The 26,793-nt window shown below is 37.8% G+C and overlaps 1 protein-coding gene across 1 annotated transcript; it reads right to left on the bottom strand.

The window, feature by feature from the left end:
• Positions 1–3,310: 3,310 nt before the first annotated feature.
• On the bottom strand, positions 3,311–25,207 carry RGS21 (regulator of G protein signaling 21). The gene is made up of 3 exons (XM_055418761.2): positions 25,153–25,207; positions 21,154–21,320; positions 3,311–3,514 (listed from the first exon to the last, which is right to left on the bottom strand). Exons 1-3 carry the CDS (start codon positions 25,193–25,195, stop codon positions 3,311–3,313), a joined length of 414 nt encoding a protein of 137 aa, XP_055274736.2. The 5' UTR covers positions 25,196–25,207.
• Positions 25,208–26,793: the final 1,586 nt, after the last annotated feature.

Genomic DNA, 26,793 nt, shown 5'->3' with positions numbered 1-26,793 from the left:
TAAGATATAATTGGGTGAAACTGATACAGGGATTGTGTGGGCGAATGTTAGAAATGCAGTTTTTGCATAAGAAGTAAATGTAGGATTTCCTCTCTTTAAAAAATGAATCTCTTTGGACTGTATAGTCCACGGGGTCACAAAGAGTCGGACAAGACTGAGCAACTTTCACTTAGTTATCTACCAATGATTATTATTGATTACTTATTTTAGGACATGGCTTGTATAATTCAGAAGATTAGCTGATCAGCTTCCATTTAAATGAAAGGGAAGGCCCATTTAACTATACTCCAATAATAATATTTTTAATTAAAAAAATAAAATAAACTTCAAGTCCTAGATAATAGATTTGAATGTTTCTTGAAATATTGAAAAATAAATCTAGACTATTCTTCAACGTTATGGGCCAGGATGCTACTGTTTGTTTAAAAGCCAAGATGATATTAAACTCATTAGAAAAGATATTGGAAAGGAAACAGAAAAACATTTTTCTTTGCTTTTATTATATCAACATATATGCTCATTGGGAGTATTATGGATACATAAATAATAACTACACCACACAAAATTTGAAACACTATATAAAAAAGTAAAAAATGAAGGTGAATAGAATGAGTTCTATATAAACAGAATGAAAAAAAAAGTTTGGGGAAAGAAATTTGACACTAGCTCATGTTTGTAATGCCCAAAAGAATTAAGTTGTTTATAATATAGTATTAGTACAAAAAAATGTTGGTTATATTTTGAGGTTGAAATAGATACTTCCTAAGCAAGTATTTGCATAAATTTATAGTCTTCCCAGGTGGTGCAGTGGCAAAGAATCTGCCTGTCAATGCAGGAAACTCAAGAGGTGTGGGTTTGATCTCTATGTTGGGAAGAGCCCCTGGAGAAGGGAATGGCTACTCACTCCAGTGTTCTTGTCTGGAGAATTCATGAACACAGGAGCTGGTGGGCCACGGTCCATGGGTGTCACAAAGAGTCGCACATAACTGAGCAACTTTCACACACATAGTAAAAACTATCAGAAAATGGAAAACACTAGGCTTGGGAAAACTCTTCTTATAATTTGAAGATTATATCTATGTCATTATTTTATTACTTCTTTACTGCTTAGCTTAGTTTTTAATATAAGTAATTCATTTCTTAAAGCTGATTGTAAATATTTTTAGAAAATGGCATTAAACAATTATCTGATATTTTACCAAAATTCATCACTACCAAGTGTTCCAAATACCTGAAAACTGATTTTATTCCCCAAACGGGCAGTTTTCTTTTCTAAGTCAGAAAACCTATAATTATAGTTGAGGAGGTAAGGGGAAAGGATTGCTATCTAGGGCCTTTGACTGGAATCTGTGAGAGGTGATTCAACATCCAGTTTTTTAACAGATCTCATTGACACCGACTGTATTTTTACCCACTACCCACCATCTGCTTCTGGGTGGTGAAAGTCTGACTTGTGACCGCCTGTGCATTCTTAGAGAAAACCTGAGGCAGTCACTGAACAGGAAGTCTTGCTCCAAGGTAACCAGAAGGAATTTGCAAACTGACTGTAAAAGGATAATTTGCATTTTCAACGAAAGGAAAGGGTGCCTAAGTATTTGAGGAGCAGCAGCAGCAGCAGCAGCAGGATAGTCGATTTCCGACCTCGGCAAGGTCCCTAATGGGAAGGACCTCGCTCTGCTCTTGTATGAACTAAGTGCTGGTTGTGGCCCTTGAGGAAAGCACCATTCCTACCAGCTCTGCCTCTTACCAGCATGTGACCTAGGAAATAACCAAGATCATGGTTTTTTATGTCTAAAAGGATGGATGTGACTTTAATTTCCATTTTAAAGTTTTCTTTTTCTGTCTCTAGGAATAATTTTTAAATTTCCTCTTTAAATACAGGCTAAATTAAGGTTGGGTCCTTCCAAATAAATGTTGCAGAGTATAGCTCTTTTCCATTAAGTGCCGCTTAAGGAACACTGAATATTCACAATCAGTGTTCATTATGTTTTCCTTTAAAGAATTTGCAAGTATCCAGGGAACACTCCATTTGCATGTGTTTAAGTGTTTATTTTTCAAGACAAAGAGGAGATAGAATTTTGTTTATCAAATGAATAGCCTGTGGAAACATAAAACAAATCCTGCTATTTTCCTCCATTTTCTAATGTTCAAATAATCTGCAAAATAGACATAACAACAAAGTTAAGTAAATCTGTGAAAATGGAAACATGGAAGATCTATCGAATCTTTATAGCTTCTCGTATTGACATTAACTTATTCGAAATTATCATGGAATATTTACACGTAGTGGAGTAGGAAATGGCAATCCACTCCAGTATTCTTGCCTGGAAAATCCCAGGGACAGAGGAACCACGGTCCATGGGTTAGAGTCAGTCACAACCGAGGACATTTACATGTAGAAAGAGTACGATGTAGGAACATCTCAAAAGAAATGCATTTTGAAAATCTCTTTGAGTTCCACAGACAAGTTACAGTGCTGAAGGAGAGAATACTTAACTCCATACTTATTTGAGTAGGTAACGTTGCAGTAATTTTTTGTTTTATGGGATAGGTACTGCTGTGCAGCTCATCATATATGGACTTATCCATCCTCTTTATTCCTCCTCTTTCCTTTATGTTTTTATTGAGCTAAGAAAATCAGTCCTTCCCATCCACAAGGCCCATTTCATACATGCCTGTGTGATACCACAGAATTAAACCCAGTGATCTATTTTGACAGTTGGATCAATGGCATGTATATATGTGCCATTTTTTTCTTCGTCATTAATCTGAGGGCCATAGCAGTTTAGATAACCACCACATCATTATGTAGCAGATCCTGGTTGCAAAGAAATAGTTGATATACTAGATGAGGGGTTGTGTTTTGGTTCAGAATTTCTCTTTTTTACAAAAGTAAAATTTTGAATAATGCAAATGGTATTTAAAATCATCTGTAAGATGCTAAACAGTCTCCCATGCAGCAACATGAAGATATATAGTTTCCTGAATTTATAATGTCATGAGAATATCCACTTATGGTTTAAGAGTGTATTATATTTCCATAAACTTCCTTTGTACTCTCCCAGTAAGAGATTTTTAAGTACCTGATAAAAGAAACACATTCTAAACAAGTGACTTAAACATTCAGGCTTCAGATATAACATATTATTTTTCTATTGAAGTAAAGCTTGTTTTCTAAATCCTAAAAAACTTATATTGTGTTTGTACATTTAAAACATTCTAGCCTTGACATTTATAGATTGAGCTGATCTATCCTATCACTTCTTTCCCCCCAATTATAATCTGATTGTTAGTTTGTCATTTACCTTCTTTACAAGAAAGGGAGCCATTTTTTATGATTTCCGATCTCTTTGCTATTCACCAGTTTCTTATAAATCTCTGACTTTAGAAATCGAGGAAAAGAATCCTTGGCCATCAGACCATAGATTAACTTCTGAGCTTCATCAAAACATTTGAGAGTTGGTTCTGCAATATTCTTTGAGATGAGGTCCCTGGTACTGAAGTCAATGTTAATCTGTGGAAATAAATTGCATCACATTAGACTAGTTTAATAAAGACTGCATGGTCTATACAGATGGGAGATCCACATATGATTTGAATTTTTTTAAGCATAAAGTTAATCTTATGCAAAACAACAGAAAGGTCACATGTTCATTTTCTGAAATGCAGAACACATACTTGGTTTAATTACTTTACCTAGGTTGAGAGGGTTGGCATTGACAGCAGAGGTCAAAACTTATTTTGAGATTATAAAAAATGACAAAGGAGATGCATATAAGATTTTTTATGACTTCACATTCTTTTTGCTTACCATCTTTTATTTCTTTCTAGTACTTTGGCCTTAATACCTGAAATGTTCTTCTACAGGCAGAGCAGTAATTAGAATTTACTAAGCTGGCCTTCACCAGCACATTCCCATTCTCCATAGCTCCCAGTGTTGTTTTGCATAATGTTGCTTTTCATCCTAAATTGTGTTTCTTTTTGTTTGCCAAAATGGACCAATTAACACTCTACCCCTGTTCACAGAGCACCACGCCTCCCATGGAACGTACATACACGCGTGCAGATGTGTGTATGTACATTCTTGCCCCCTTAGCACTACCACAAGTAAGCATTCTCAGCAAGGTCTAATAGAGATCTATCGTATTGCAACACACCACACCTGCAAATACATAAATGCCCTAAACCTCATGGAAATTCTTGTCCAGTTCTACCCATTTCCAGGATGCTTTCTGAGAAGCAAAAGATTTCACATCCAAGTTCTTTCACTTAAACTGAAAATATTCGTGAATTATCAAAGAGATGTGAATCTTAAAACTCAAAGCTCACCAAAGGCAGGTGCTGATGCTGCTATAATAGGCAGTCAAAAAATATTTGTTGAATAGAATTATGTCTCGGCAAAATGAGGGAGACTGTAAAATGCTAAAAAATTGGGGGTCTGGTGAAAAACTATAAATGACAATTTATGTTCATTGAATTGAAGTTAAAAGATAGGCAGACAGACCTTCAATCAAATTTCTTAGCTACTTGCTGTTCACATGAGTAAAGCAAGTTTTACAGTTTCCTTCAACTTTCTATTTCCATAGTGTAAAAAAGGATAATAATAATGTCTTGAAGTCTTTTAAGGGCTAAATGAGTTAAGTAATATCAAATTATTTCAATATTATCATTCTAGTAAAAAGAAAAAAAAATATTTTGAAAAGAATCCTCAAAGGCCACTATTTGCTCACTGATATTTTCTCTCTTAGGGATTTCAGCTACTTGAGGATTCAGATTACATCTTGTTTTTATTTCTTTGATCATCCTCTCAGGTCCTGCATCAAAGTTCCAGATGAAATTCTGCAAAGTCCTCCAAGGCCTCAAACTCTGTAATCAATTTCTGCTTCTTTACACAGAAAGATGGTGTGGAGTAGTGGTAAGATTATAGGATAGTTTTCTAATCTGTACTCTGACGCTTATGACCTTGGTGACCTGGGTGACCAAGCTATTTTTCATCTTTAAGCCCAGTCATTCTTGACTGAGTTGTTACAAGAATTAAAGTGAGATGATCCATATAATCATTGATTACACAAATATTTATGAGTCTGTTATGTGCCAGATGCTTTCTGTATTTGGAGAAAGTACTATATATTTTCTCTACGGTGTTACTTTAGATTTATACTTGAAGAATGAGAAGGAGCCAGTTCTCTAAGAATTTGAGGAAGAAGGTTTCTGGCAAAAAAAAATATATATATATTCAGAATCCCCAAGGCAAAACTGAATTGGTGATATTCTGAAGAGCCTCTGTGTTTGCGTGGTGGGGGTGCAGTGGGTAATAAAGTTCCTGTGGGGAGATTGGGAGAGGAGGTACAGGTCAAGTCTTGTAGGATTTATCTGCTGTGGTAAAGGGTTCCTATCGTTCTACTAGAAGCAGTGGGAAGACACAGAAGGGTTTTTGAACAGGGAGATGACATGATATCATGCCATGAATCTGGTATAGTTCCTGATTCCCATAGTGGGAATAAAGAATAGTGGGTATTATTAAGATTTTGTAGGTGTTTCTCAACATACAGCAGAATCGCTTTCATATCCTATCTTGTGTTGCTAGGGTATGAGAATATAGATTGCCCAATTCCTCTTTAAATATTAGCACTGTTAATTCTTCAATGGTGTCATCTGCAATTTGTTTAACTTTATATACCCCATAGTGGTAAATATATCAAGATAAGTCCTTTAGACATTCATTCATTGGGTGAGTTTTCACTGATAGCAGGGACAGTGTGTGCAGAGTGCTGCCTTATTATTTTATTCAGAATGGAACACCTGCAGTGGCTCCTTATTCCCTCTTTAAAATGCCCAAAGCCCTGAGCTTCGCATTCATGACCAATACAATATGGTCCAAACCTATATACTTTTTCTCCTCTCTGTATGCCCTGTGTCACCACCAAGGCAGATGCTTACCCTCAGATTTCTTATATTTTGTTGCTGTTGTTGTTCGGTCACTAAGTAGTATCTGAATCTTTGCAACTCTTGGACTGCAGTATGCCAGGCTTCTCTGTCTTCTACTATCTCCCAGAGTTTGCTCAGATTTATGTACATTGTTACCAATGAATATTTTCCCTCAGCATCCAAGGCTAGCTGAAACCCACTCCTCATCTAAGTCTTTCACAGTCTTTTATGTCCTTAAAGTGAAAATCGCTCTGTTGTGTCCGACTCTTTGTGACCCCGTGGACTGTAACCTCTGTCCATGGAATTCTCCAGGCAAAAATACTGGAGTGGATAGCCATTCTCTTCTCCAGGGGATCTTCCCAACTGAGGGATGGAACCTGTGTTTCCTGCATTGGAAGAAGACTCTATCATCTGAGCTACCAGGGAAGCTCTTATGTCTTTAAAGTTACATTCAAACAACATCTACCTTGTAAGGTTTACCTTTTCTGACCTGTGAAGGGATTTTGTGTTACTTAAATTATATTTACATTTTGCCTATCCCTCACTATGCCTTGCACAGTGTAAGGATTCAATACCATGTGTATTATGTAAATAAAGTGAAAAAAGCTTCTACATTTGTTAAAAATCATGGTTGAATTTTAAGCAGAACTATTCATTTCAATATATGACTGATAATTGATATTATTTGTTCAAATATACTAAGTTTGTACATCTGACTTGCCCCTCTCACTTTTCTGGTTTGCCTGTTTTCCTACCAATAAGCTGCCAACATCAGCTATAGATATCTAAGTGATGAGCAGAGACACTGTTCCCAGGAGATAATCAGTAGTCTTAGGAAGATGTGTCTCAGCAATTCATTTTAATGTCAGTGACAAAATATCACACCCACATGTTTTTATAAATGTCATTATTTTTCTCCAAGTTGTTCAAGCTGGAAACTTAAGAATCATCTCTGACAAATCTTTTTTCCCTCTGATTTCTCTCTCTCCATCTATACATAGAACTTTCCTTATTCACCTTTTCTTTTGTAATTTCACAAAGCTCTTCTTACTTCTCACTCCTTCAGTTCAGTCCTCACTTTTGTCCAACTCTTTGCGACCCCATGGACTGCAGCACCCCAGGCCTCCCTGTCCTTCACCAACTCCCAGAGCTCACTCAAACTCATGTCCATTGAGTTGTGATGCCATCCAGCCGTCTCATCCTCTGTCATCCCATTCTCCCCTTGCCTTCAGTCTTTCCCAGCATCAGGGTCTTTTTAAATGAGTCAGTTCTTCACATCAGGTGGCCAAAGTACTGGAGCTTCAGGTTCAGCATCAGTCTTTCCAATCAATATTTAGGGTTGATTTCCCTTAGGATTGACTGGTTGGATCTTTTTGCAGTCCAAGGGACTCTCAAGAGTCTTCTCCAAACCACAGTTCAAAAGCATCAATTCTTTGGTGCTCAGCTTTCTTTATATTCCAACTCTCACATCCATACGTGACTACTGGGAAAACTATAGTTTTGACTAGATGGACCTTTGCTGGCAAAGTAATGTCTCTCCTTTTTAATATGTTGTCTAGGTTGGTCATAGCTTTTCTTCCAAGGAGCAAGCATCTTTTAATTTCATGGTTGTAGTCACCATCTGCAGTGATTTTGGAGCCCAAGAAAATAAAGTCTGTCACTGTTTCCACTGTTTCCCCATCTATTTGCCATGAAGTGAGGGACTGGGTGCCAGGATCTTAGTTTTTTGAATGTTGAGTCTTAAGCCAACTTCTTCACTCTCCTCTTTCAGTTACATCAAGGGGCTCTTTAGTTCCTCTTCACTTTCTGCCATAAGGTTGGTGTCATCTGCATATCTGAAGTTATTGATATTTCTCCCAGCAATTTTGATTCCAGCTTGTGCTTCATTGAGCCCAGCATTTCACATGATGTACTCTGCATCTAAGTTAAATAAGCAGGGTGACAATATACAGCCTTGATGTACTCCTTTCCTGATTTGGAAGCAGTCTGTTGTTCCATGTCCAGTTCTAACTGTTGCTTCTTGATCTGCATACAAATTTCTCAAGAGGCAGGTCAGGTGGTCTGGTATTCCCATCTTTTTAAGAATTTTCCAGTTTGTTGTGAGCCACACAGTCCAAGGCTTTGGCATTTTCAATAAAGCAGAAGTAGATGTTTTTCTGGAACTCTCTTGTTTTTTCTATGACCCAGTGGATGTTGGCAATTTGATCTCTGGTTTCTCTGCCTTTTCTAAATCCACTCCTATCTCTCCAGTTTATTATTTTATCCAGTTTATCTTTCTCACTCCTATCTCTCCAGTTTAATCTTGTATAACATAATATCTTTCTTAAACCACGGAATTTTTCTCTTAGTTGATCCCTCCCCTTGTACACACAGTGGATAGAATTACTATGCCAATTTCACCAAAATATCACTTTGATTGTATGAATGTTCAGTTGACAACTGTTAGTTTCTATAATATAAAATTTAAACATCTTACCCTTGCATTTGAGCTTTCTCATACCTGAACTTCAAATGTTGTTTTGAAATTACCTCCTACTTATCTTTGGTGACATCCAGAGATGAATAGAAGTTCATCTACTTTCTGTTCCCAGAGTGAATTTTCTTTCTAAAGCTCTTGTTTATGCTGCTTTACCATCTAAAATCCATCTCTCCTCCACTACTTTATTCTGTACAGATTATCCTCAACCCTTTATGATTTAGCTGAAGTTGAGTATCCTCCAAGAACCCTTCCTTGATTACAGAAAGAGTGTCACTATAATTTCCTTATCATCATACGTTATTTTGATTCAAAAATCCTAAGAAATTTGATTTCTTGCTTAAACAGGTTTGGACACAGTGGCTTCTGTTAATGTTAACTATTCAGTCTGATAATCAGAGGAGAAAATTTGTCACTACAAAGGGAATTCAGTAGTTTGTGGCATGGAATTAACCTGTCTTCTATCTGCTATCTTTCCCTATTTCTTTCCCTGATTCTTTTTTCTCTACCTGTCCCCCAACATACGAGCGGAGACTTCTCCGCATCATCTAAAAGTTCTGTGCCGAGTCTTCTCTCCCTGTATTATTTTCCTTGGTCACTTTGTCGTCTCCTATTTCAAAATATTTAATCAATGACATTATCTCTAAAATAATCCTAAGCATATTTAAAGAAGATTACTTTAACTGTAAATAATAATAGTTAATATTCATCAAATATTACTACTGTTGTGGTAAGTCTTTATATGGCTACCATATGTCACACACACATACCTATAAGATGGATAGTATTATTGTCCCTATTTTTCTTTAATAAAAAAAGACCTCATCTGAAAAAGTGGTTGTTTTATAGTAAATTTCTGTAATATATTAATTTAAATTATTTCATTGAATGGGTGCTTAGGAATTGTGCTAAGATCTGACCATATAAAAATAATTAAGTTGAGAGTCAATCAAGAAGACAGACTTTGAGAAAATAATCCAAAGGGAAGAAGCTACCTTCTTAAAAAAAAAAAAGTCTTTCTGAAAGAAATGAGGTTGTAAACTGATCATCAAGATATTATTATGAGTATAGAAGATTATGGAAGGCACCTGGTCATGGAGGGAAAACTGGAAAAAGCCCAGTAGGTTTTCAGGGGGAAAGGGGCAACAGCCTGAAAAGGCATGAAGGTCCGTATCACATAGACTTTTGTAGGTCTTCTTAAATAATTTTTAATTAACTTGAAAGCAACAAGAAGAATTTTAAGTAAGGTACTGATGTAAACACATGTGCTTGAAAAAACATATGTGATATAATGACTGCTATGTGATGTAATGACTAGTTGTGGATAAAGGGGAGAAAAATTAGTAAGTCATACCAGAAATTCAGGTGGTTAGTCATGGAGGATTCAGTTCAGTTCAGTTCAGTTCAGTCGCTCAGTCGTGTCTGACTCTCCGCGACCCCATGAATCACAGCATGAGGATTAGGCTGGGTCATTTCACAGAGAATGGAGGGAAATGTATAGATTTCAGAGATACTTAGAATGTAGAATAGATGAAGCCTGCAACTGAATATTTATGAACTGGGATAAGGAACAACATTTTTAAGAATGACTGGATTTTAGACATATTCTGAAGAATGAGATGACAAAGTGTCAATGGATTGAATATGGTGCTAAAGAGAAGAACCAAGGATGAGTATCAATTATTCAGCCAGAGCAAAAAGAATGGAGTTGCCATTCACTGAGACAGAGAGACTCAGAAGAAAAGTTTGAGGAGAAAATAAGGACTCAGATTTGTAGTGAAGTTTGAGATGCCCTTTTAGAGCCAGCGGAGAAGGCAATGGCAAGCCACTCCAGTACTCTTGCCTAGAAAATCACATGGACAGAGGAGCCTGATGGGCTGCAGTCGATGGGGTCGCTACTAGTCGGACACGACTGAGCGACTTCACTTTCACTTTTCACTTTCACACATTGGAGAAGGAAATGGCAACCCACTCCAGTGTTCTTGCCTGGAGAATCCCAGGGATGGGGGAGCCTGGTGGGCTGCCGTCTATGGGGTCGCACAGAGTCGGACACGACTGAAGTGACTTAGCTTAGCTTAGCTTTAGAGCCAGAGACTGGAAGAAATCCCCTGGGGAGTAAATGCAGGCAGAACATAGATGACGACCACCTCCCTGCAAGATAGTATGTACTGGGCTATAGGAAGGAACAATAAAAGAAATTGGCAAAGAATTGTCAGTAAGAGGGGAAGAAATTAACTCCAGGAAGCCAACTGAAGATAATATTTCAGTTAAGACAGGGTGATACGTGTCATTAAATGGTCCCAAGGAGTCGGTCTGAATAAGGTTTGAGTGTAGTCTACCCACAGTGCCCTGTCTTTTCTTCTTGAGTCCCCTGAAATTTTAGTATCAAGACAAAAGTGAAAATATTCAGCCTAGCATATATTTTGATACATACATTCCTTTAATATGATCACTTTGAGGTTCATGTCTGCCAACTGCACCTCCAATTATGCACTGATCTCAAGTTTGATTTTTGGCAAAGTTGTTGTATCAATTTCTATCTCAAAAAGTAAGCACAGAGGAGATATTGATCTTGGGGTAGATTGAAAGCAGGCACCCTGACAGGAGGTAACCCTCTAGAGATGCAGGCCTCCCAACTGTGTGGACCTGGGGCTGTCCTGAGCTGCTTGGGCCTGGGGGGAAGCTTAGGCTCAGCTGAGCAGCTCAGATTAGTAGGTCCAGAGCAGGGGCTGAATGGCGTATCAACTGATGAAATAAACAGAGTTATATCTATATTATTTACTCATGGGAATAGTCACTTGCATTTTGTTTCTATGGATACACTTAAGTTTCAAGGATGCTGAGAAAGACATTTAATTTGCTTATTTTTCCAAAGGTCAGGAATTATCTTAGCTCTCTCAGACTGCTGCACTGCCAATCTCAGAAAACAAGACATAGGCTTGTGATTCTCACAGAATGACAGCTGAGATGTCATCGCAACTGTTTAGCGACTTTTAAATCCTGTCATTTTTGAAAAGGCCTTGACACAGCTGACATTGACAACAATCCGTTGCATTAAAATGAGTGCCTCTGGTTTGCATTGTTGTTTAAAAAGCGATTTTATTATAATGAGCCAGGGATATTTTAATGCTCAGGTGATTTTGATAACCGCAAGTTATGCAAGCCAATTCCTCTTTTCTATGACAGCAGTTTGACTTCTTTTGGCTTCCAACAAATTATTTTAGCAGGAAGAATGCATTTGAAACTGTACCTTTTGGCTTTCCCGTGACCCTAGACTGTGCTTTATATATTTTTACATAATTTGAATGAAAAGTTTTCAGTCAAGCTCTCACATTCAAATGAGATTGCCTTTCCCTCATTTAGAATGTATAGTGTAGCAGGAGATGGTCATTATGCAAAGAGTGTGTGCATGCATATGGAAAGCGCCTTACTCAAATGGGGCAGGCAGCCTCCTCAACCTCATTCACAGCAGCGCTTAAAAATTACTATTCAAATTAAAGTTGCCTATAATCATGTTTTTGGCTACATAATTCTGTTTAATCACCGCTAACACCTCTAGTATTACTTCGTTTTTGGCATCATTAAAGGCACATGAATGTCCTGAGGTATATTCTCAAGGGTTACTATGAAAGTTGAGAATAGCCAAGTTTATAACATTGAGAGGGAATCCATTCTGCACAGGAGTGAATCCTTTGTCACAGTTGGTTTTAAAGACAGAAATAAATGGCATGGGTTGGGAGGCAGCACTGACACCTTAAATTGGACAAGAGAAATGAAAAAAAAAAATCAAACGTATGCAATCAATGTATAAAAGCTTGACGGATACGGATTGCTAAAAATAGATGTAAGTAGCAAGTGCTATCTGGAGCAGGCGACAGAGAATAAGATGGACAGGTTTCCTTGACGAACCCTGACATGCTAATCCAAGATTAAGTGGCACAGGGATGTGTGCAAATTCAAAGAGTGTTTTGTTTTAGGGTTGAAAGGCAGCAGTCATTTTTTCAGAGGGCCAAAATGATACTGCAGGCTATTAAATGAGATATTCCTGCCACTTTTTTTTTTTTTTTTGCTTTACAGTTTAAGAAGTTATACAAAATAGAGAGAATATGAGAAGAGAAATACAGTTTCTGACAGAAAGGAAGATAGAATCTATGTGACGAGATAGTTTTCTGCTTTCACCTTTAGCGTAAACATCGAGGTTCCCAGGCTGTGTCACGAACACTTAAAATAAGTAGTAGATCTAGAGGAAGGAAGTTAAAATGTAAAAGCAGGGGCAGAAGACCTCCCTCCTGATGATCTGTGTATCTTATTGACTGCAGGACTCATCATTTTTCTCTGTAAGCCTCAGTTCATTTTTCACCTGTACAAGGTGGATGATTGTAGCGCCTAAGACACAGTGCATGGTGACCAAGTCAGGGAGTCCACATGAAAGCCTTGGGCAAGTGTGTGGCTTAGAGTTTCTTTATCTCGGCTTTTCTTCCTTTCTTCCTCCTCCTCCCTGTTCTCTTCTTTCTTTTTCTCTGTCTCTCTCTCTTCCTAAGAGATCCCTTGAATTGAAGAGGAAATAAACAAAGATGCAGAAAGCACTAGGATTCAGAAGGTGCTCTTGGCTCCACATATGTTTGGAGGCACCCAGAACTAGGCTTCTTCCTCTATTGGGCCGGCCTTATAGGCACCAACTGGTGTCCTACTAGACTCTGCTTCTGTTTCCTCTCCTATAATCCTTCCATCCTTCCATTTTGTCTTATTTCCTTCTATATTCACATCTCTGATCAAAGCTCACTAATTACTTCCTTTGAGATACATTTCCTGATATCTTAGACTTGGATTTTTCCAGTTATGGTGACCACCTGTATTTCCCTATCACAACATCCATGAAAGTTTATTCTAATTTTTTTTAAAACTAGAGTCTTCCCACCAAGATGGTTAGCTTTATTTATTCAGAGACTCTCTCTTTTTTCATAGCTGCATCAGCATGGTGCTTGGTATGTAACAGACTGCTAACTATTGATTAGTGTACAAAAACTTAGGAAATTAATAAATAAGCAAACATTATATCTGGCGGTGATTCTATAGTTCGGGGGCACTGTTGACAAGCAGCAAGTTGTGGGTCAGGACCAAGACTCAAAATAGCATCAGCTCATTGGGGAAGTAACTCTTAAAAATGCAAAGAGAAAAGTGTTAGTTGCTCAGTCGTGCCCAGCTCTTTGCGACCCCACAGACTGTAACTCACCAGGCTCCTCTGTCCATGGGATTCTCTGGGAAAGAATACTAGAGTGGGTTGCCTTTCCCTTCTCGAGGGAATCTTCCCAACCCAGGGATTGAACCCAGGTTTCCCACATTGCAGGCAGATTCTTTACCATTTTGAGAAAATAGGAATATAAAATGGAGGATACAAAACTGGCATTTTGAGAATATCAAGAAATGCCTATTGTGCCATGGGGTTCTCTCTGCCAAGAATTCAGAGGTCTATCTTTTCCCTCAGGATTATAAAACTAACCTTATTTTTGTGGGGGGGGGGTGTACCATGTGGCTTGTGGGATTTTAGTTCCCTGATCAGATCTCCAACCCCAAGCCCTCGGCAGTGAGAGTGCAGAGTCCTAACCACTGGACTGCCAAGGAATTCTCAAAATTAACCTTATTTAAAATAAAGGCATGGCTTCCCCGGTGGCTCAGAGGTAAAGAATCCTCCTGCCAATGAAGGAGACAGGTTTGATCCATGATCTGGGGAGATCCTTCATGCCTCAGAGAAACTAAGCCCCTGCACAACAACTGCTGAAACCCACGTGACATCCAGCCTGGGCTCTGCAGCAAGAGAAGCCACCGCGGTGAGAAGCCCACATGCCACAGCTGGAGAGTAGTCCCCGTCATGCCAAAACTAGAGAGAAGCCTGTGCAGAAATGAAGACCCAGCATAGCCAGAAATAAATGAAGAAATAAAATCATAAAATAAAGGCCTTATCCCAATATCCTGCCTCAGTGCTATTCAATCGTTATCACCTTTTAGATATAATACAAGGGCTTCCCTGACCATTTAGAACCTTTATAACAATGCGCCTTTAGAGCCAGACATGGAACAATGGACTGGTTCAAAATTGGGAAAGGAGTACATCAAGGCTTTATACTGCCACCCTGCTTATTTAACTGATGTGCAGAGTACATCATGCGAAATGCCAGCTGGATGAAGCAAAAACCAGAATCAAGATTGCTGGGAGAACTATCAATAACCTCAGATATGCAGATGATACCACCCTTACGACAGAAAGAGAAGAGGAACTGAAGAGCTTCTTGATGAAAATGTAAGAGGAGAGTGAAAAAGCTGGGTTAAACTCAACATTCCAAAAATGAAGATCATGGCATCTTCACTTCATGGTAAATAGATGGGGAGAAACTGGAAACAATGACAGACTTATTTCCTTGGGCTCCAAAATCACTGCAGATAGTGACTGCAGCCATAAAATTAAAAGACGCTTGCTCCTTGGAAGAAAAGCTATAATAAACCTATTCAGCATATTAAAAAGAAGAGACATCACTTTGCTGACAAAGGCCCATCTAGTCAAAGCTATGGTTTTTCCAATAGTCATGTATGGATGTGAAAGTTGGACCATAAAGAAGACTGAGCACCAAAGAATTGATGCTTTCGAACTGTGGTGTTAGAGAAAACTCTTGAGAGCCCCTTAGACAGCAAGGAGATTAGACCAGTCAATCCTGAAAGACATCAACCCTGAATATTCATTGGAAGGACTGATGCTGAAGCTGAAGTTCCAGTCCTTTGGCCACCAATTGTGAAGAGCTGACTCACTGGAAAAGTCCCTGATGGTGGGAAAGATTGAAGGCAGGAGGAGAAAGGGATGACAGAGAATAAGATGGTTGGATGGCATCACTGACTCAATGGATATGAGTTTTAGCAGACTCCAGGAGATAATGATGGACAGGGGAGCCTGATATGCTGCAGTCCATTGGCTTGCAAAAACTGGGACACGACTGAGCAACTGAACAACAAAGACTTCCCTGGTGGTCCAGTGGTTAAGGCTCTACATGCCCAGTGCACAGGGCACAGATTTGATACCTGGTTAGGGAACTAAGATCCTGAATGCTGCATTATGTGCCCCCCACCAAAAGAAACAGGAAAGAAAAATAAAAATCCTAAAAAAAGATATAATGCAAACAATTTCATCTGTTTTTAAAATTTTTCCACTTAATCATTTGTTGCTTTGCTGTTTTTTCCTGGTTCTAGAAATCTAATTTTTTAACACAACTAGACTGTTTCTTTTGAGCCAAACCATAGTTTCAAGCTATTTTCTTGCATTTCCTTATCAAGCTACCTCATTTACACAACGCATTGCATTGTACTTCTGTGTTTATTACCTGTTCTCTTGCTTAGACCCAACTTCCCTTCCATGGAAGGAATTTATCTTATGGTGGTTTATTGTAGGCACAGAATAAGCATTTATTGATATGAAATGAGTCACCAAATAACACTGTGCTACAATAAAAATTAAACGCAAAACATCCAGACACAGATATTTTAAAAGTGTCCTGCGTAACGCATTAAGATGTCTTTTCCTTTACGATTATATTTTTTTCTGTTTTATGGGTTATGATGTCTTCACAGTTAATAAATACATTTAAGAATTAAATTTTTTGTACTTTTTTTTTTTTTTTTTACTTAAAACACTGCCAATGTATTTGCTCCTGGATTGGTCATAATTTGAATTTGAATTTATATAATTTTTAAACATTACAGTGTGGTATGATTTGAAACATTTTCTAATCTCACAGAATGACAATCAACATAAACAGTTTTCTCTTTAATCACATATTTTCCATCCTGACGAATTTTCTTATTAATATAAGAGACGATACAAACATAATTCATAAATGACAGAAATAAAACATTAATATTTAAAATATGTCAGTATCTTGGGTTTCCCTGATGGCTCATACTATTTTAATTTTTTTTTAAGATTTACATTCTTCTGAAACCAAATAATATTGTTTGAAATTTTTTAAATATTATGAAATTAATGGTCCAAATTGAAGGAAGAATAAATACAAGGTTAAGAATTTTTTTTCTTTGCCACATTCAAGTTCTTACTGTGTGTGGAGTAAGGAAACTTTAAAATATATATTGCTTATCTAATAATTTTCTCATTTTCAGACTACTTAGTCAGAAATATGTGACTCATACTTTTATTTACCCTTGCAATATCTTCTGAAAATATCTAGGTATAATCCATTCAATTAGCAGCTATTTCTACCTGAAACTTGTGATTTGCTAACGTGTTTTTCTAATTTGTGTTCATATATATATACATATATATATATAAACACACACACATATACATGTACATTTAGGGGCTTCCTTGGTGGCTCAGACAATAAAAGTCTGCCTTTATGTAGGAGACCCAGGTTCAATCTCTGGGTCAGGACGATCCCCTGGAGAAGGGAATGGCTACCCACTCCAGTATTCTTGCCTGGAGAATTCCATGGACAGAGAAGCCTGGCAGGCTATAGTTCCTGGGGTTGCAAAGAGTCAGATACAACTGAGTGACTAACACTTTCACTTTCATGTATACATTTATCAAGTCATTCAAAGTGGCTTGTCCTCAGATGGTCTTAGAAGTTAGTTAATCTTTTGGGGTAGAGTCAGTAGCACTTGCGGTGACTTGTGTAAAGAAAAAGAATTAAAACTTCTTAAAGACTGTTCTGCCCGATGCAAACCCTAGATATGCGATCTCATTCACCATTTTCATCTCTCCTATATGATTGCTGTGTCCTTTTTCACAGCTACATTTTTAGATGAGGAAACTGAGGCTCAGAGGGATGAAATAGGTCAACAAGATTACAGGATTTGAGTCTGTATCTCTAAGCTTTAGATTTTCTACTACATCACACAATTAGTGTAGAAAACCAGAGAAATGGTAAAACTCTAAGGGAGAGGGCATAAAGTTTCCTGCGATTATCATCTCTCATAGAGACCTGAAAGTTCAGTTTTTCTGTGCAGTTTTGCCTATTAGAACAGGAAATGAAGAACTATTAGTAACATCCATTTATATACAGGGATTGTTAGTAAATAGTCTGATGGTAAATTGTCTAATTGCATCAATTAAAAATTATTGTCATGCTAGCAATTTTACAGATGAAGAAATAAGGACATGAAAAGTTGAAAAGAAAGTAAATGGGACTTAATAGACATCTGGATGATGTGACCTTGTCATTGTTCTCTATTTTAGGATTTTCTACCAAGGAAATTGGTTATAATTTTGATTTCTTTATGTGAGACAGTTTTACAACTCTAATTGAATATTGAAAAATGAAGAATGCTTTCATATGAATCTCATTCTTGCATTAATTTTCTACTTATGAAAATGGTATTTTCCAACCTCCATATCAGATATATCACGTTGTCTTGTGAAGTCTGCCTACTAGATAAATCTAGATTACTTCCTACCCTGTCTTTATCTTTATCACTGCCTGTCCAGCCTTATCCCACTGTTTCTCATTCAGTTCAGTTCAGTCGCTCAGTTGTGTCCGACTCTCTGCGACCCCATGAACCACAGCACGCCAGGCCTCCCTGTCCATCACCAACTCCCGGAGTTCACTCAAACTCATGTCCACAGAGTCGGTGATCCCATCCAGCCATCTCATTCTCTGTCGTCCCCTTCTCCTCCCGCCCCCAACCTTTCCCAGCATCAGTCTTTTCCAGTGAGTCAACTCGTCGCATGAGGTGACCAAAGTATTGCAGTTTCAGCTTTAGCATCAGTCCTTCCAATGAACACCCAGGAATGATTTCCTTTAGAATGGACTGGTTGGACCTCCTGGCAGTCCAAGGGACTCTCAAGAGTCTTCTCCAGCACCGCAGTTCAAAAGCATCAATTCTTCGGCGATCAGCTTTCTTCACAGTCCAACTCTCACATCCATACATGACCACGGGAAAAACAATAGCCTTGACTAGACTGTTTCTTATTAGTGACATCAAAATGCTTATGATTTCAGGAAAACTCTAGGGAGTTCTGTACATCTATGCTGTACACTGTGTCCTCAGTCTGAAATACTTCCTTCATTTACTTTCTTCATAAATATGACATAGTTTTCATATGTGAACCACCCTACAAATTCACCCTGTAAATCTCTGGATAGACTTCATTGCTCTTCCACACACTGCTAATAACAAGCTTTAAATGAGTCAACTTATTTGTTGCCTATTGTGTATTTGACTGGTTTTATCACATGTCAATCTCCCCTTCTACTGTGTGACTTCATTGTGGGAACGGACTCTCAAAAAAATTCCATTTAATGACTCATACTAATACTTGTATTATATAATATATAACTGATGGGCTATAGAGAGGTATGTTAAATACTGAAATTGGTATGTAAGAGACAAATGCCCTTTAGTTAATTTGAACTGGAAATAATTAATGGCAAATAATAGGAAAAATGATGGCTGTTTCAATTGTATATATACACTTCATCTTCAATGAGAATTTTGTCATATCCAATAATAATATTTTTAGACATGTCGAGACAACATAATCCGTGATTTGTAAAACAGCTATAAAATTAACTAGATGGACAAATTATAAAATAAGTATGAAAGTTTTGTATCCTAAAACAGTAACTATACTATTCTTTTAAATTATTACCATATTAATTTATTTTGGCAGGAAAGATTAGGAAAATAAAACTATTATATCCAAATTGATAATTTATTATATATTAAAACTTTGAGTTCAGCTGTAATTAAAAGATTACATTTCTTTAGTATCAATGTAAGATTTTTCATATATAATATTTGAAAAACTTAAAATAATCATTAAACAGATTCATGAAGAAAAATAAATCTGGCTTTCAAACCAATATCACAATAAATAGATTGCCTTTAGAGTTGATTTCAAAGCCTTTTAGGGAATGACACATTAATCAACTTGACAGATCTTATACATTACATTTAAATTTTTCTGGACTCATTTATTGATTCTTAGATAGTGACTGGGAAATGACTGTTGAAATAGCTCCAAAGAAGTTAAGTTACTTTTTCTTTACCTCTTTGAATTCCACTCTAAGCTTCAGTGGTTCTTATGTCTGCAAAATTTTACTATACCTTTATATGCTTCGGTAACTAATGTCCATCTAAAACTTGAACTATTGATAACAGCAACTTTATGCCCTAGATTTAAAAAAATGTTTGCATTTCATCTTTGGTGTCCTCTGTCTTCATTAGTACAATAACTTCTCATACCATGAATTTTAGTTTTGGATTAGAACATATAGCAGCTGTCACTTGGGAGGGTATCAGTATTTCAACTCTGTTGGGAGAGAGGACGAATGTGGTTTATGTTTGGTGCTAGTTATTTAAGATAGATTCCCGTTTGCAGCTTAGGCATTAAAACTCTCTGCTTAGATGTTATAATCAGTGAGGGATTACAGCAGTTTTAAAACATAAATAGTTTAAACTTTAAACATTAAGGGGTTGCAGCAGAGATGATCATCATTTGGTTTTGGAAATTAAATCAATTATAAATGAGATGGTATACACATAAAACATTTTTGAGGAGCTCTTCTCAAAGTCCTTCCAGGTTTTCCTGTAAGGCCTTTTCTATTTTCCTGATCTTAATGCAGCACAGGTGGAATCTGACCACTTGAGACATACCTGTGGCTCATTTTTACTGTTGTAGGACCAGGCCACCTGCACACCTGTGGCTCATTTTCACCACGGTGATCTGACCACGCAGGATGGCTGTTTGCTCACTCCCTGTCCACTCCCTGCTCCTGGAGCAGTTCCTGGTTCCCTACAGCCCACTCACAGGATGGACCTTAGTCAGTAAACATCTGTATGTTCGCCCCTCAGGCCCAGTTAGTGAGTGCTTTAATCTTTAGGACAGAATGACTCCCTTTGATAGTTTAATAAGGGAAGAAGACCTTTGCCCTAAGAAGGTGCTCAGAGGGCCCTGACTCTGCTGGTTTCCCTGGTAACCCAAGAGCCAATCCGATGTCAGTCATTTCCCCGTTACCTAGTAGCCTTCCCCTTCCTCTCCATCCCCCGTGGTGAAGTCTGCCTCCATGTTCCTTCCACCGTCTGCCCCAAACCCTGGGGTGTGGCTCCAGGACCCTACTTCAGATGTGTAAGCTACCCTGTTCACTGAACCATGGATGTCTCTGCGAGTCTGCGGGGTGCAGCCCAACAGTCATCAAGGAAAGTCAAGCAACCCTGTTTGAGAAGGTAACAACCCTTACCTGTTTGAGAAGGTAAGGCATTATTATATGCCCGTGATGTGGGCCTCCAGAACATTAAATATTATGAATTTGTACTGTTGGATAGTAGGTTTTACCTTCACGTACATATCTTTTTTTATTTTAAAAATTGTATTCAAGAGTTCTATTCCAAATTGACCCCTGTGCTTACAGAAGGAAAAATGAAACTGAATTTGAAATCCAGAAGCATGCTTAAGTAGGATTTGTGTAGAGCTGTTTAATTTGGGACATTAGACTGTTTTTTAAGAGCCTGCTTGTTGTGTTCAGAAAATAGAAACATTGAAGCACATAGAGAGTGCTAGAAACTATTTAGTGAATCAGTGCCAGAGGATCACCATAAGGAACTTCTGTTCAAATTTACGGACATCTTCTGTTTGAAGACATGGTGACAATTTAATTTCCCTTGAGGTGGACTTAGTGTCTTTCAATTGGGAGCAGATGTGTTAGTGGATAAGTGGATAAATATTCACTGTTGTGGAATATTTCACTCACCTCTTTGGGGGCATCGGCTTCAATGAATTCAGAATAAATCATCCTGGCTTTGGAAGCAATTTTTTCTGCACTTTCTGTTTTCTTAAAGTCTTCACAGGCAAGCCAGAACTCAACATTTTCTTCACTAAACTCTGATTTTAGGAATGTTCGAAAAGCATCTAGACCAGCTATAAAATACATGAGGAAAACGTTTGTACATCACACAGTGCAGTCATGTGACCAACTGTATACATTGTTTAGTGAAAGCATTTGAGGATTCAGTGGCAAATATTTATCATCCCTCTAAATAGAGCATTTATATATTTTAGTCTTTAAGTTCAGAAAGCTTGATTTTGGATCAGTAGTCATCGATGTAAAATATTCAATTTATTTTTCTAATATTAGCACTCTAAAAAATTGAATAACAACCAGAAATGCTAGGATTCCCGTACGTTCCAGCTCTTCTCACTGTCTTATTTTCAGCCACATTTAAACATTTATTATTCCTGTTCATAAATGTTTAAGTTTCTGACCACCTGTTTAGGTTCTTTTCTCTAGTTTCCTCATTAAAATGTGACCCAGAACCTTCTTTGGCACACTTAGAACTCCTTTGAGAAGGCGATGTTTCTAAATCTTTTACAGCCAAGGATCGTTAAGGGTGGGCCTCTACTGAGGTGCCAGGTTAGAAAGATTATTATCAAATTCCTGCAGTTGCCTGAGCTAAGCAGTCCTTTTAGTTTGTGTCAGTTTCAGTTGGTACCTTCCTATGGCATTGTCTGCTCATCAGTGAGACTGTGCTTCTTGGAGGAGGAAACACCCATTGGCACGTTTGTCCTTCAGAGGATTTGCCTTCCAATACATTGGTTTTCTCTGACACCTGCCAGGGGGGCCCCTCAGCCTGGCTCAAAGCCACTCCTCCCTAACTATGTGCTACAGGACTGACTCTTCAGGTTGCAAAGTAGGGAGAAATTGACTAGCACAAAAGTAAGTATCAGAGAAACCTGCATGAAAAGGGGCCTAAGTTTGTTGTTTGTTGGTTGCTGCAGGTTGGAAGGAAAGTGAAGGTTAGTATAGAAAATAGAAAAGGTCTTCATGGAACAAGGTGATTAATTAGAAGCCCTGGATTAAAACTAAACATAACAATTTTTTTTTTTAATGATTTGAAGTAGAGTTGAAATAACACATCATTGCAAAAGATTATCAGATACCAATTAAAATTCTCAGTAGAAATATTGCAGAGTGTGAATGTTGTTAATATGTGAGCACTATAAAAATTCAATTGCACATTGCTTGTGTTTAGAAAATCCATTAGAGAAGCTTCTGTGACACAAATTTGGGTTATAAAAATCCTCTTAGTAACACAATTAAAATTTTCCGTGAATTTGATCCAAAAGATGAATTTGAGAGGTCTAAATAGAATTTATACTAAAAAAATCTATTTTATATGATAAAGAAAGAATATTGTTGAAGCATGTCTGGCACTATTTTATACGTGTGTCAGTAAGGCATACAATAGTATTTTGCAATATGGGTTATCTAAATATATCCCAGAGAGATGGGAAGTTAGAGATCTAAAAAAATATTATTCTCTCCCCTCCTGCCATATTCATGAAGAGCGACATTGAACTAACAGTCACTCCTCCTTTTCTCCTCCCATTGCTCTGTTTGGACACATAGGAACAGAATAAACGGGTAGCACTGGGGCTAGTTATCTCTTCCTTGGATAGACTATTGTTAATCACTTGTCTATTATATACATACAATTTGAGAGTTCATAGGTCATCAAGTAACTTTAGAATAACCACAGTCACAACCATATATTATCTGAGGGTCCCTGTGTGTGAGGGAATAGTTATGGGTAGGTGTGACAGGGGCTGAGGAGTGGAATATGTCAGGAGTAGGTGGCAGAAACCACACCAATATCTCTGCTCAGTATGTGCAAGGCGTATCATCAAGTCACAAAACAAGTAGGTAATATGGTGGGTCATCTATTTAAAGCATTGAAAAGCATGGGAGCTATTTTTCTGGTTTTAGAAAAGCAAAATCCATACAGCTTTGCAGATGCATCTGTAACTTTTGTACTTTCTGTGAGCATGAGGTACAAAATCCCAGGAGACCTGCAAGGGAGGCATCTGCCTTCATCTATAACCTTCATGTCTCTGTCTGCACTGTGCCGTGGCCAATCCCCCACCCGCAGAGACACCTTCCCTAGGGTGTTAGCAAACCTATCTGTCCCGCTTGTCATGTATTTAAGGAAAAAAGAAACATGCGCTTGAAACTTACAGAAATGAAATTCCATATAGCTTTAATATATGTTCTTAGTTGTATTCTATGGCTTTGATGGGTTATTTTATGTCTATGCTTTGTGCATATGTGTTGTGTCTGACTCTTTGTGACCCCATGGACTGTAGCATGCCAGGCTCTTCTGTCCACAGATTTTGTCATTTCTTACTCCAGGGGATCTTCCCTACCCAGGGATCGAACCTGACACTCTTGCGTCTCCTGCATTGGCAGACAGATTCCTTACCACTGTGTCACCTGGGAAGCCCAAAGTATGTATGCATGTGTGCTTGGTCATGTCAGACTCCGCAACCCCATGGACCCGCCAGGATCTTCCGTCTATACTTTAGGAATTAGTTATTTAAGAATCATAAAATGATAGTGTGCTGCTGCTGCTGCTAAGTCACTTGAGTCGTGTCTGACTCTGTGTGACCCCATAGATGGAAGCCCACCAGGCTCCCCCGTCCCTGGGATTCTTCAGGCAAGAACACTGGAGTGGGTTGCCATTTCCTTCTCCAATGTGTGAAAGTGAAGTCATTCAGTTGTGTCCGACCCTTAGCTACCCCACGGACTGCAGCCTAGCAGGCTGCTCCATCCATGGGATTTTCTAGAAAAGAGTACTGGAGTGGCTTGCCATTGCCTTCTCCGAATGATAGTGTAATTTCATCTAAATCAAATCGTTTTTATGAAAAAAAAAAAGCCATGAAGAACATATACAGATTTATCATATTTAAAGCACTTCTAATCTTATATTTACTTTATAAATTTAAAGTGGAAATGCCATTTGATTAGAACAAACACTACATTTAAATATTTTCTATATATGTCTCTTGTAGCATATTTCTATCCTGTATGAGACAGAAATGCTGTAAAGCAGGTTTATGTACAGCAAAAGCAAAATTCTAGATATCTTTGTATATGACTGTTTTGTATTAAATTCTGTGATGTTTTATTTATAATTGACCAAAATTACTTTATTAAGCCATCATTTTAATTACAAATATATATCCACAATGTACATATTTATATATATACAAATATATTCAAATATGTTTTTGTATTCTCTAAAGTAAGAATAACTCAGTTGAAATAAATACTTAAGAAACTTTATTTTAGCCTGAAGAAGCAAACAATTTATTTAAATTTTCAACTTTTTAATAGTTTGTATGTTTTAATTTGCAACAATAATAGTCATGATATATATCAAATGATAATGAGACTGGCTTCCCTGGTAGCTCAGCTGGTAAAGAATCTGCCTACAATGCAGGAGACCCTGATTCTACTCCTGTTTTGGAAAGATCCCCTGGAGAAGGGATAGGCTACCCACTCCAGTATTCTTGGGCTTCTGTGGTGGCTCAGATGGTAAAGAATCCACCTGCAATGTGGGAGACCTGGGTTCGATCCCTGGGTTGGGAGGATTCCCTGGAGAAGGGGATAGCTATGCGCTCCAGTATTTGATATGCATCAAATGATAATGAGACTAAGGCAACTTTATCATTTCCTTTCTATTTGGAATTTTCTTGCTCTTTTAATGTCTGTAATTTCTATAATCTTGTCCTCATTTAGACCCAACCTAATTTCATTTAAACTTTGGGCCTGTATAAGTTTGTAAGACTTTGGGGAATCTTATACTTCACATATTGATCAAACTCACTGTTTATAACATGTCTACAACTTTCAGAATTTATTGATTTAATTTTAATCCTTGCATTTTTAGGCCTGTTATCATTTGGCTCTTACCTTGATTGGTTAAAAGTGTGTCCATATTTTCAGACCACGCCATTGTTTCTGTAGTTGGTGACCTGTGGAAACAACATCTACCCTTGACAATAGCATTGTGATCTTTTCCTTCTGTAATCTATAGTAATATGTGAGTTATGTGTATTTGTTGAATTATATCATTTAAATGAGCTTTACATCACTAATTAAGCTACAAAAGGCCCACAAGGATTCTATAATATTTTCCACAGTGGACAGCAATAGCAAAGAAAGGGGAATGTGATTTGACACCAGCAAATTATTTACTATTCTAACCAACAATATTGATCATACTTGCAAATTCTTGATTTCTAATGAAGGTACAAGAGAGATTGCTCATTGCTCTGTGGAGCCTAGTGAATTTAATCTCAACTATATTAATTGTTAATTTTTGTGGGTTACATTAGTCTGTTCCTGAAGAGTTATCATGATAGCAATAGTGATGAATGAACTATTTTCTAAGTTTTCACAGTATACAAAATTGTCCATTTCATAATTATGCATCTTAAGTTTCTTTACAGTTTTAAAGATTTTTAATGGAGGATGATCTTGAAAATGTTTATTTATAGTATTTTAAACCTCATGCGACGAGTTGACTCACTGGAAAAGACTCTGATGCTGGGAGGGATGGGGGGCGGGAGGAGACGGGGACGACAGAGAATGAGATGGCTGGATGGAATCACCAACTCGATGGACATGAGTTTGAGTGAACTCCGGGAGCTGGTGATGGACAGGTAGGCCTGGCGTGCTGTGATTCATGGGGTGGCAAAGAGTCGGACATGACTGAGCAACTGAACTGAACTGAACTGAAGGAGTCTTTACCCCATTTTGAGACAGCCTTCATTTCTCTTTAAAGGTATGCTTCCATCTGGGTTGATTTATTTAAATCTAGGTATCTGTCAGGTCTGAGTAATATCTTTTCCAAAGCAGTCAAAAAATTTATTTACTTAAGTCTTCTGAAGAAGGTATACTTTGGGGGATGTGATGTAGAAATAGTAAATCAGGTTTCTGATATAAACTTTCTGAGATGTAAATATATCATGCATTATTCCCCTTAATAAGCAAAGATCCTAATGAAATAAGCCCCCATCCATAGAAAACATCTGCTACCCAGAAGAAAAATCTTGGATGATGTAGCTGTGATATGCAAACGACTTATTAGCTATGGAAAGGAATGATCTAATTGAAGGTTTCTATTAAAAAGATTGATAGTCTCACATCCAGTCATTCTTTTAAAATTTATATTTGCATATCAAGGTGACTAACTGTTTGAACTGTGGTGCTGGAGAAGACTCTTGAGAGTCCCTTGGACTGCAAGGAGATCCAACCAGTCCATTCTAAAGGAGATCAATCCTGGGTGTTCATTGGAAGGACTGATGCTAAAGCTGAAACTGCAATACTTTGGCCACCTCATGCGAAGAGTTGACTCACTGGAAAAGAGTCTGATGCTGGGAGGGATTGGGGGCGGGAGGAGACGGGGACGACAGAGAATGAGATGGCTGGATGGCATCACCGACTCGATGGACATGAGTTTGAGTGAACCCCGGGAGTTGGTGATGGACAGGGAGGCCTGGTGTGCTGTGATTCATGGGGTCGCAAAGAGTCGGACACAACTGAGCGACA

Source organism: Moschus berezovskii, chromosome 17 (assembly GCF_049115385.1).
Source record: "Moschus berezovskii isolate FMDL1 chromosome 17, NW_MosBer_1.0, whole genome shotgun sequence".
Classification (NCBI taxonomy): Eukaryota; Metazoa; Chordata; class Mammalia; order Artiodactyla; family Moschidae; genus Moschus; species Moschus berezovskii.
Note: the sequence above shows the minus strand (reverse complement) of the source record. Positions and strands in the feature narration are given on the sequence as shown.

What these genes read in the sequence shown, in the direction of transcription:
- RGS21 (XM_055418761.2), bottom strand. Translation starts at nt 25,195, where the DNA reads ATGGCGTGGTCTGAAAATATGGACACACTTTTAACCAATCAAG. An exon ending in CACACTTTTAACCAATCAAG is followed by an intron (nt 21,321 to 25,152) that starts GTAAGAGCCAAA and finishes TGTATTTTATAG; the next exon opens with CTGGTCTAGATGCTTTTCGA. An exon ending in AAGCCGATGCCCCCAAAGAG is followed by an intron (nt 3,515 to 21,153) that starts GTGAGTGAAATA and finishes TTATTTCCACAG; the next exon opens with ATTAACATTGACTTCAGTAC.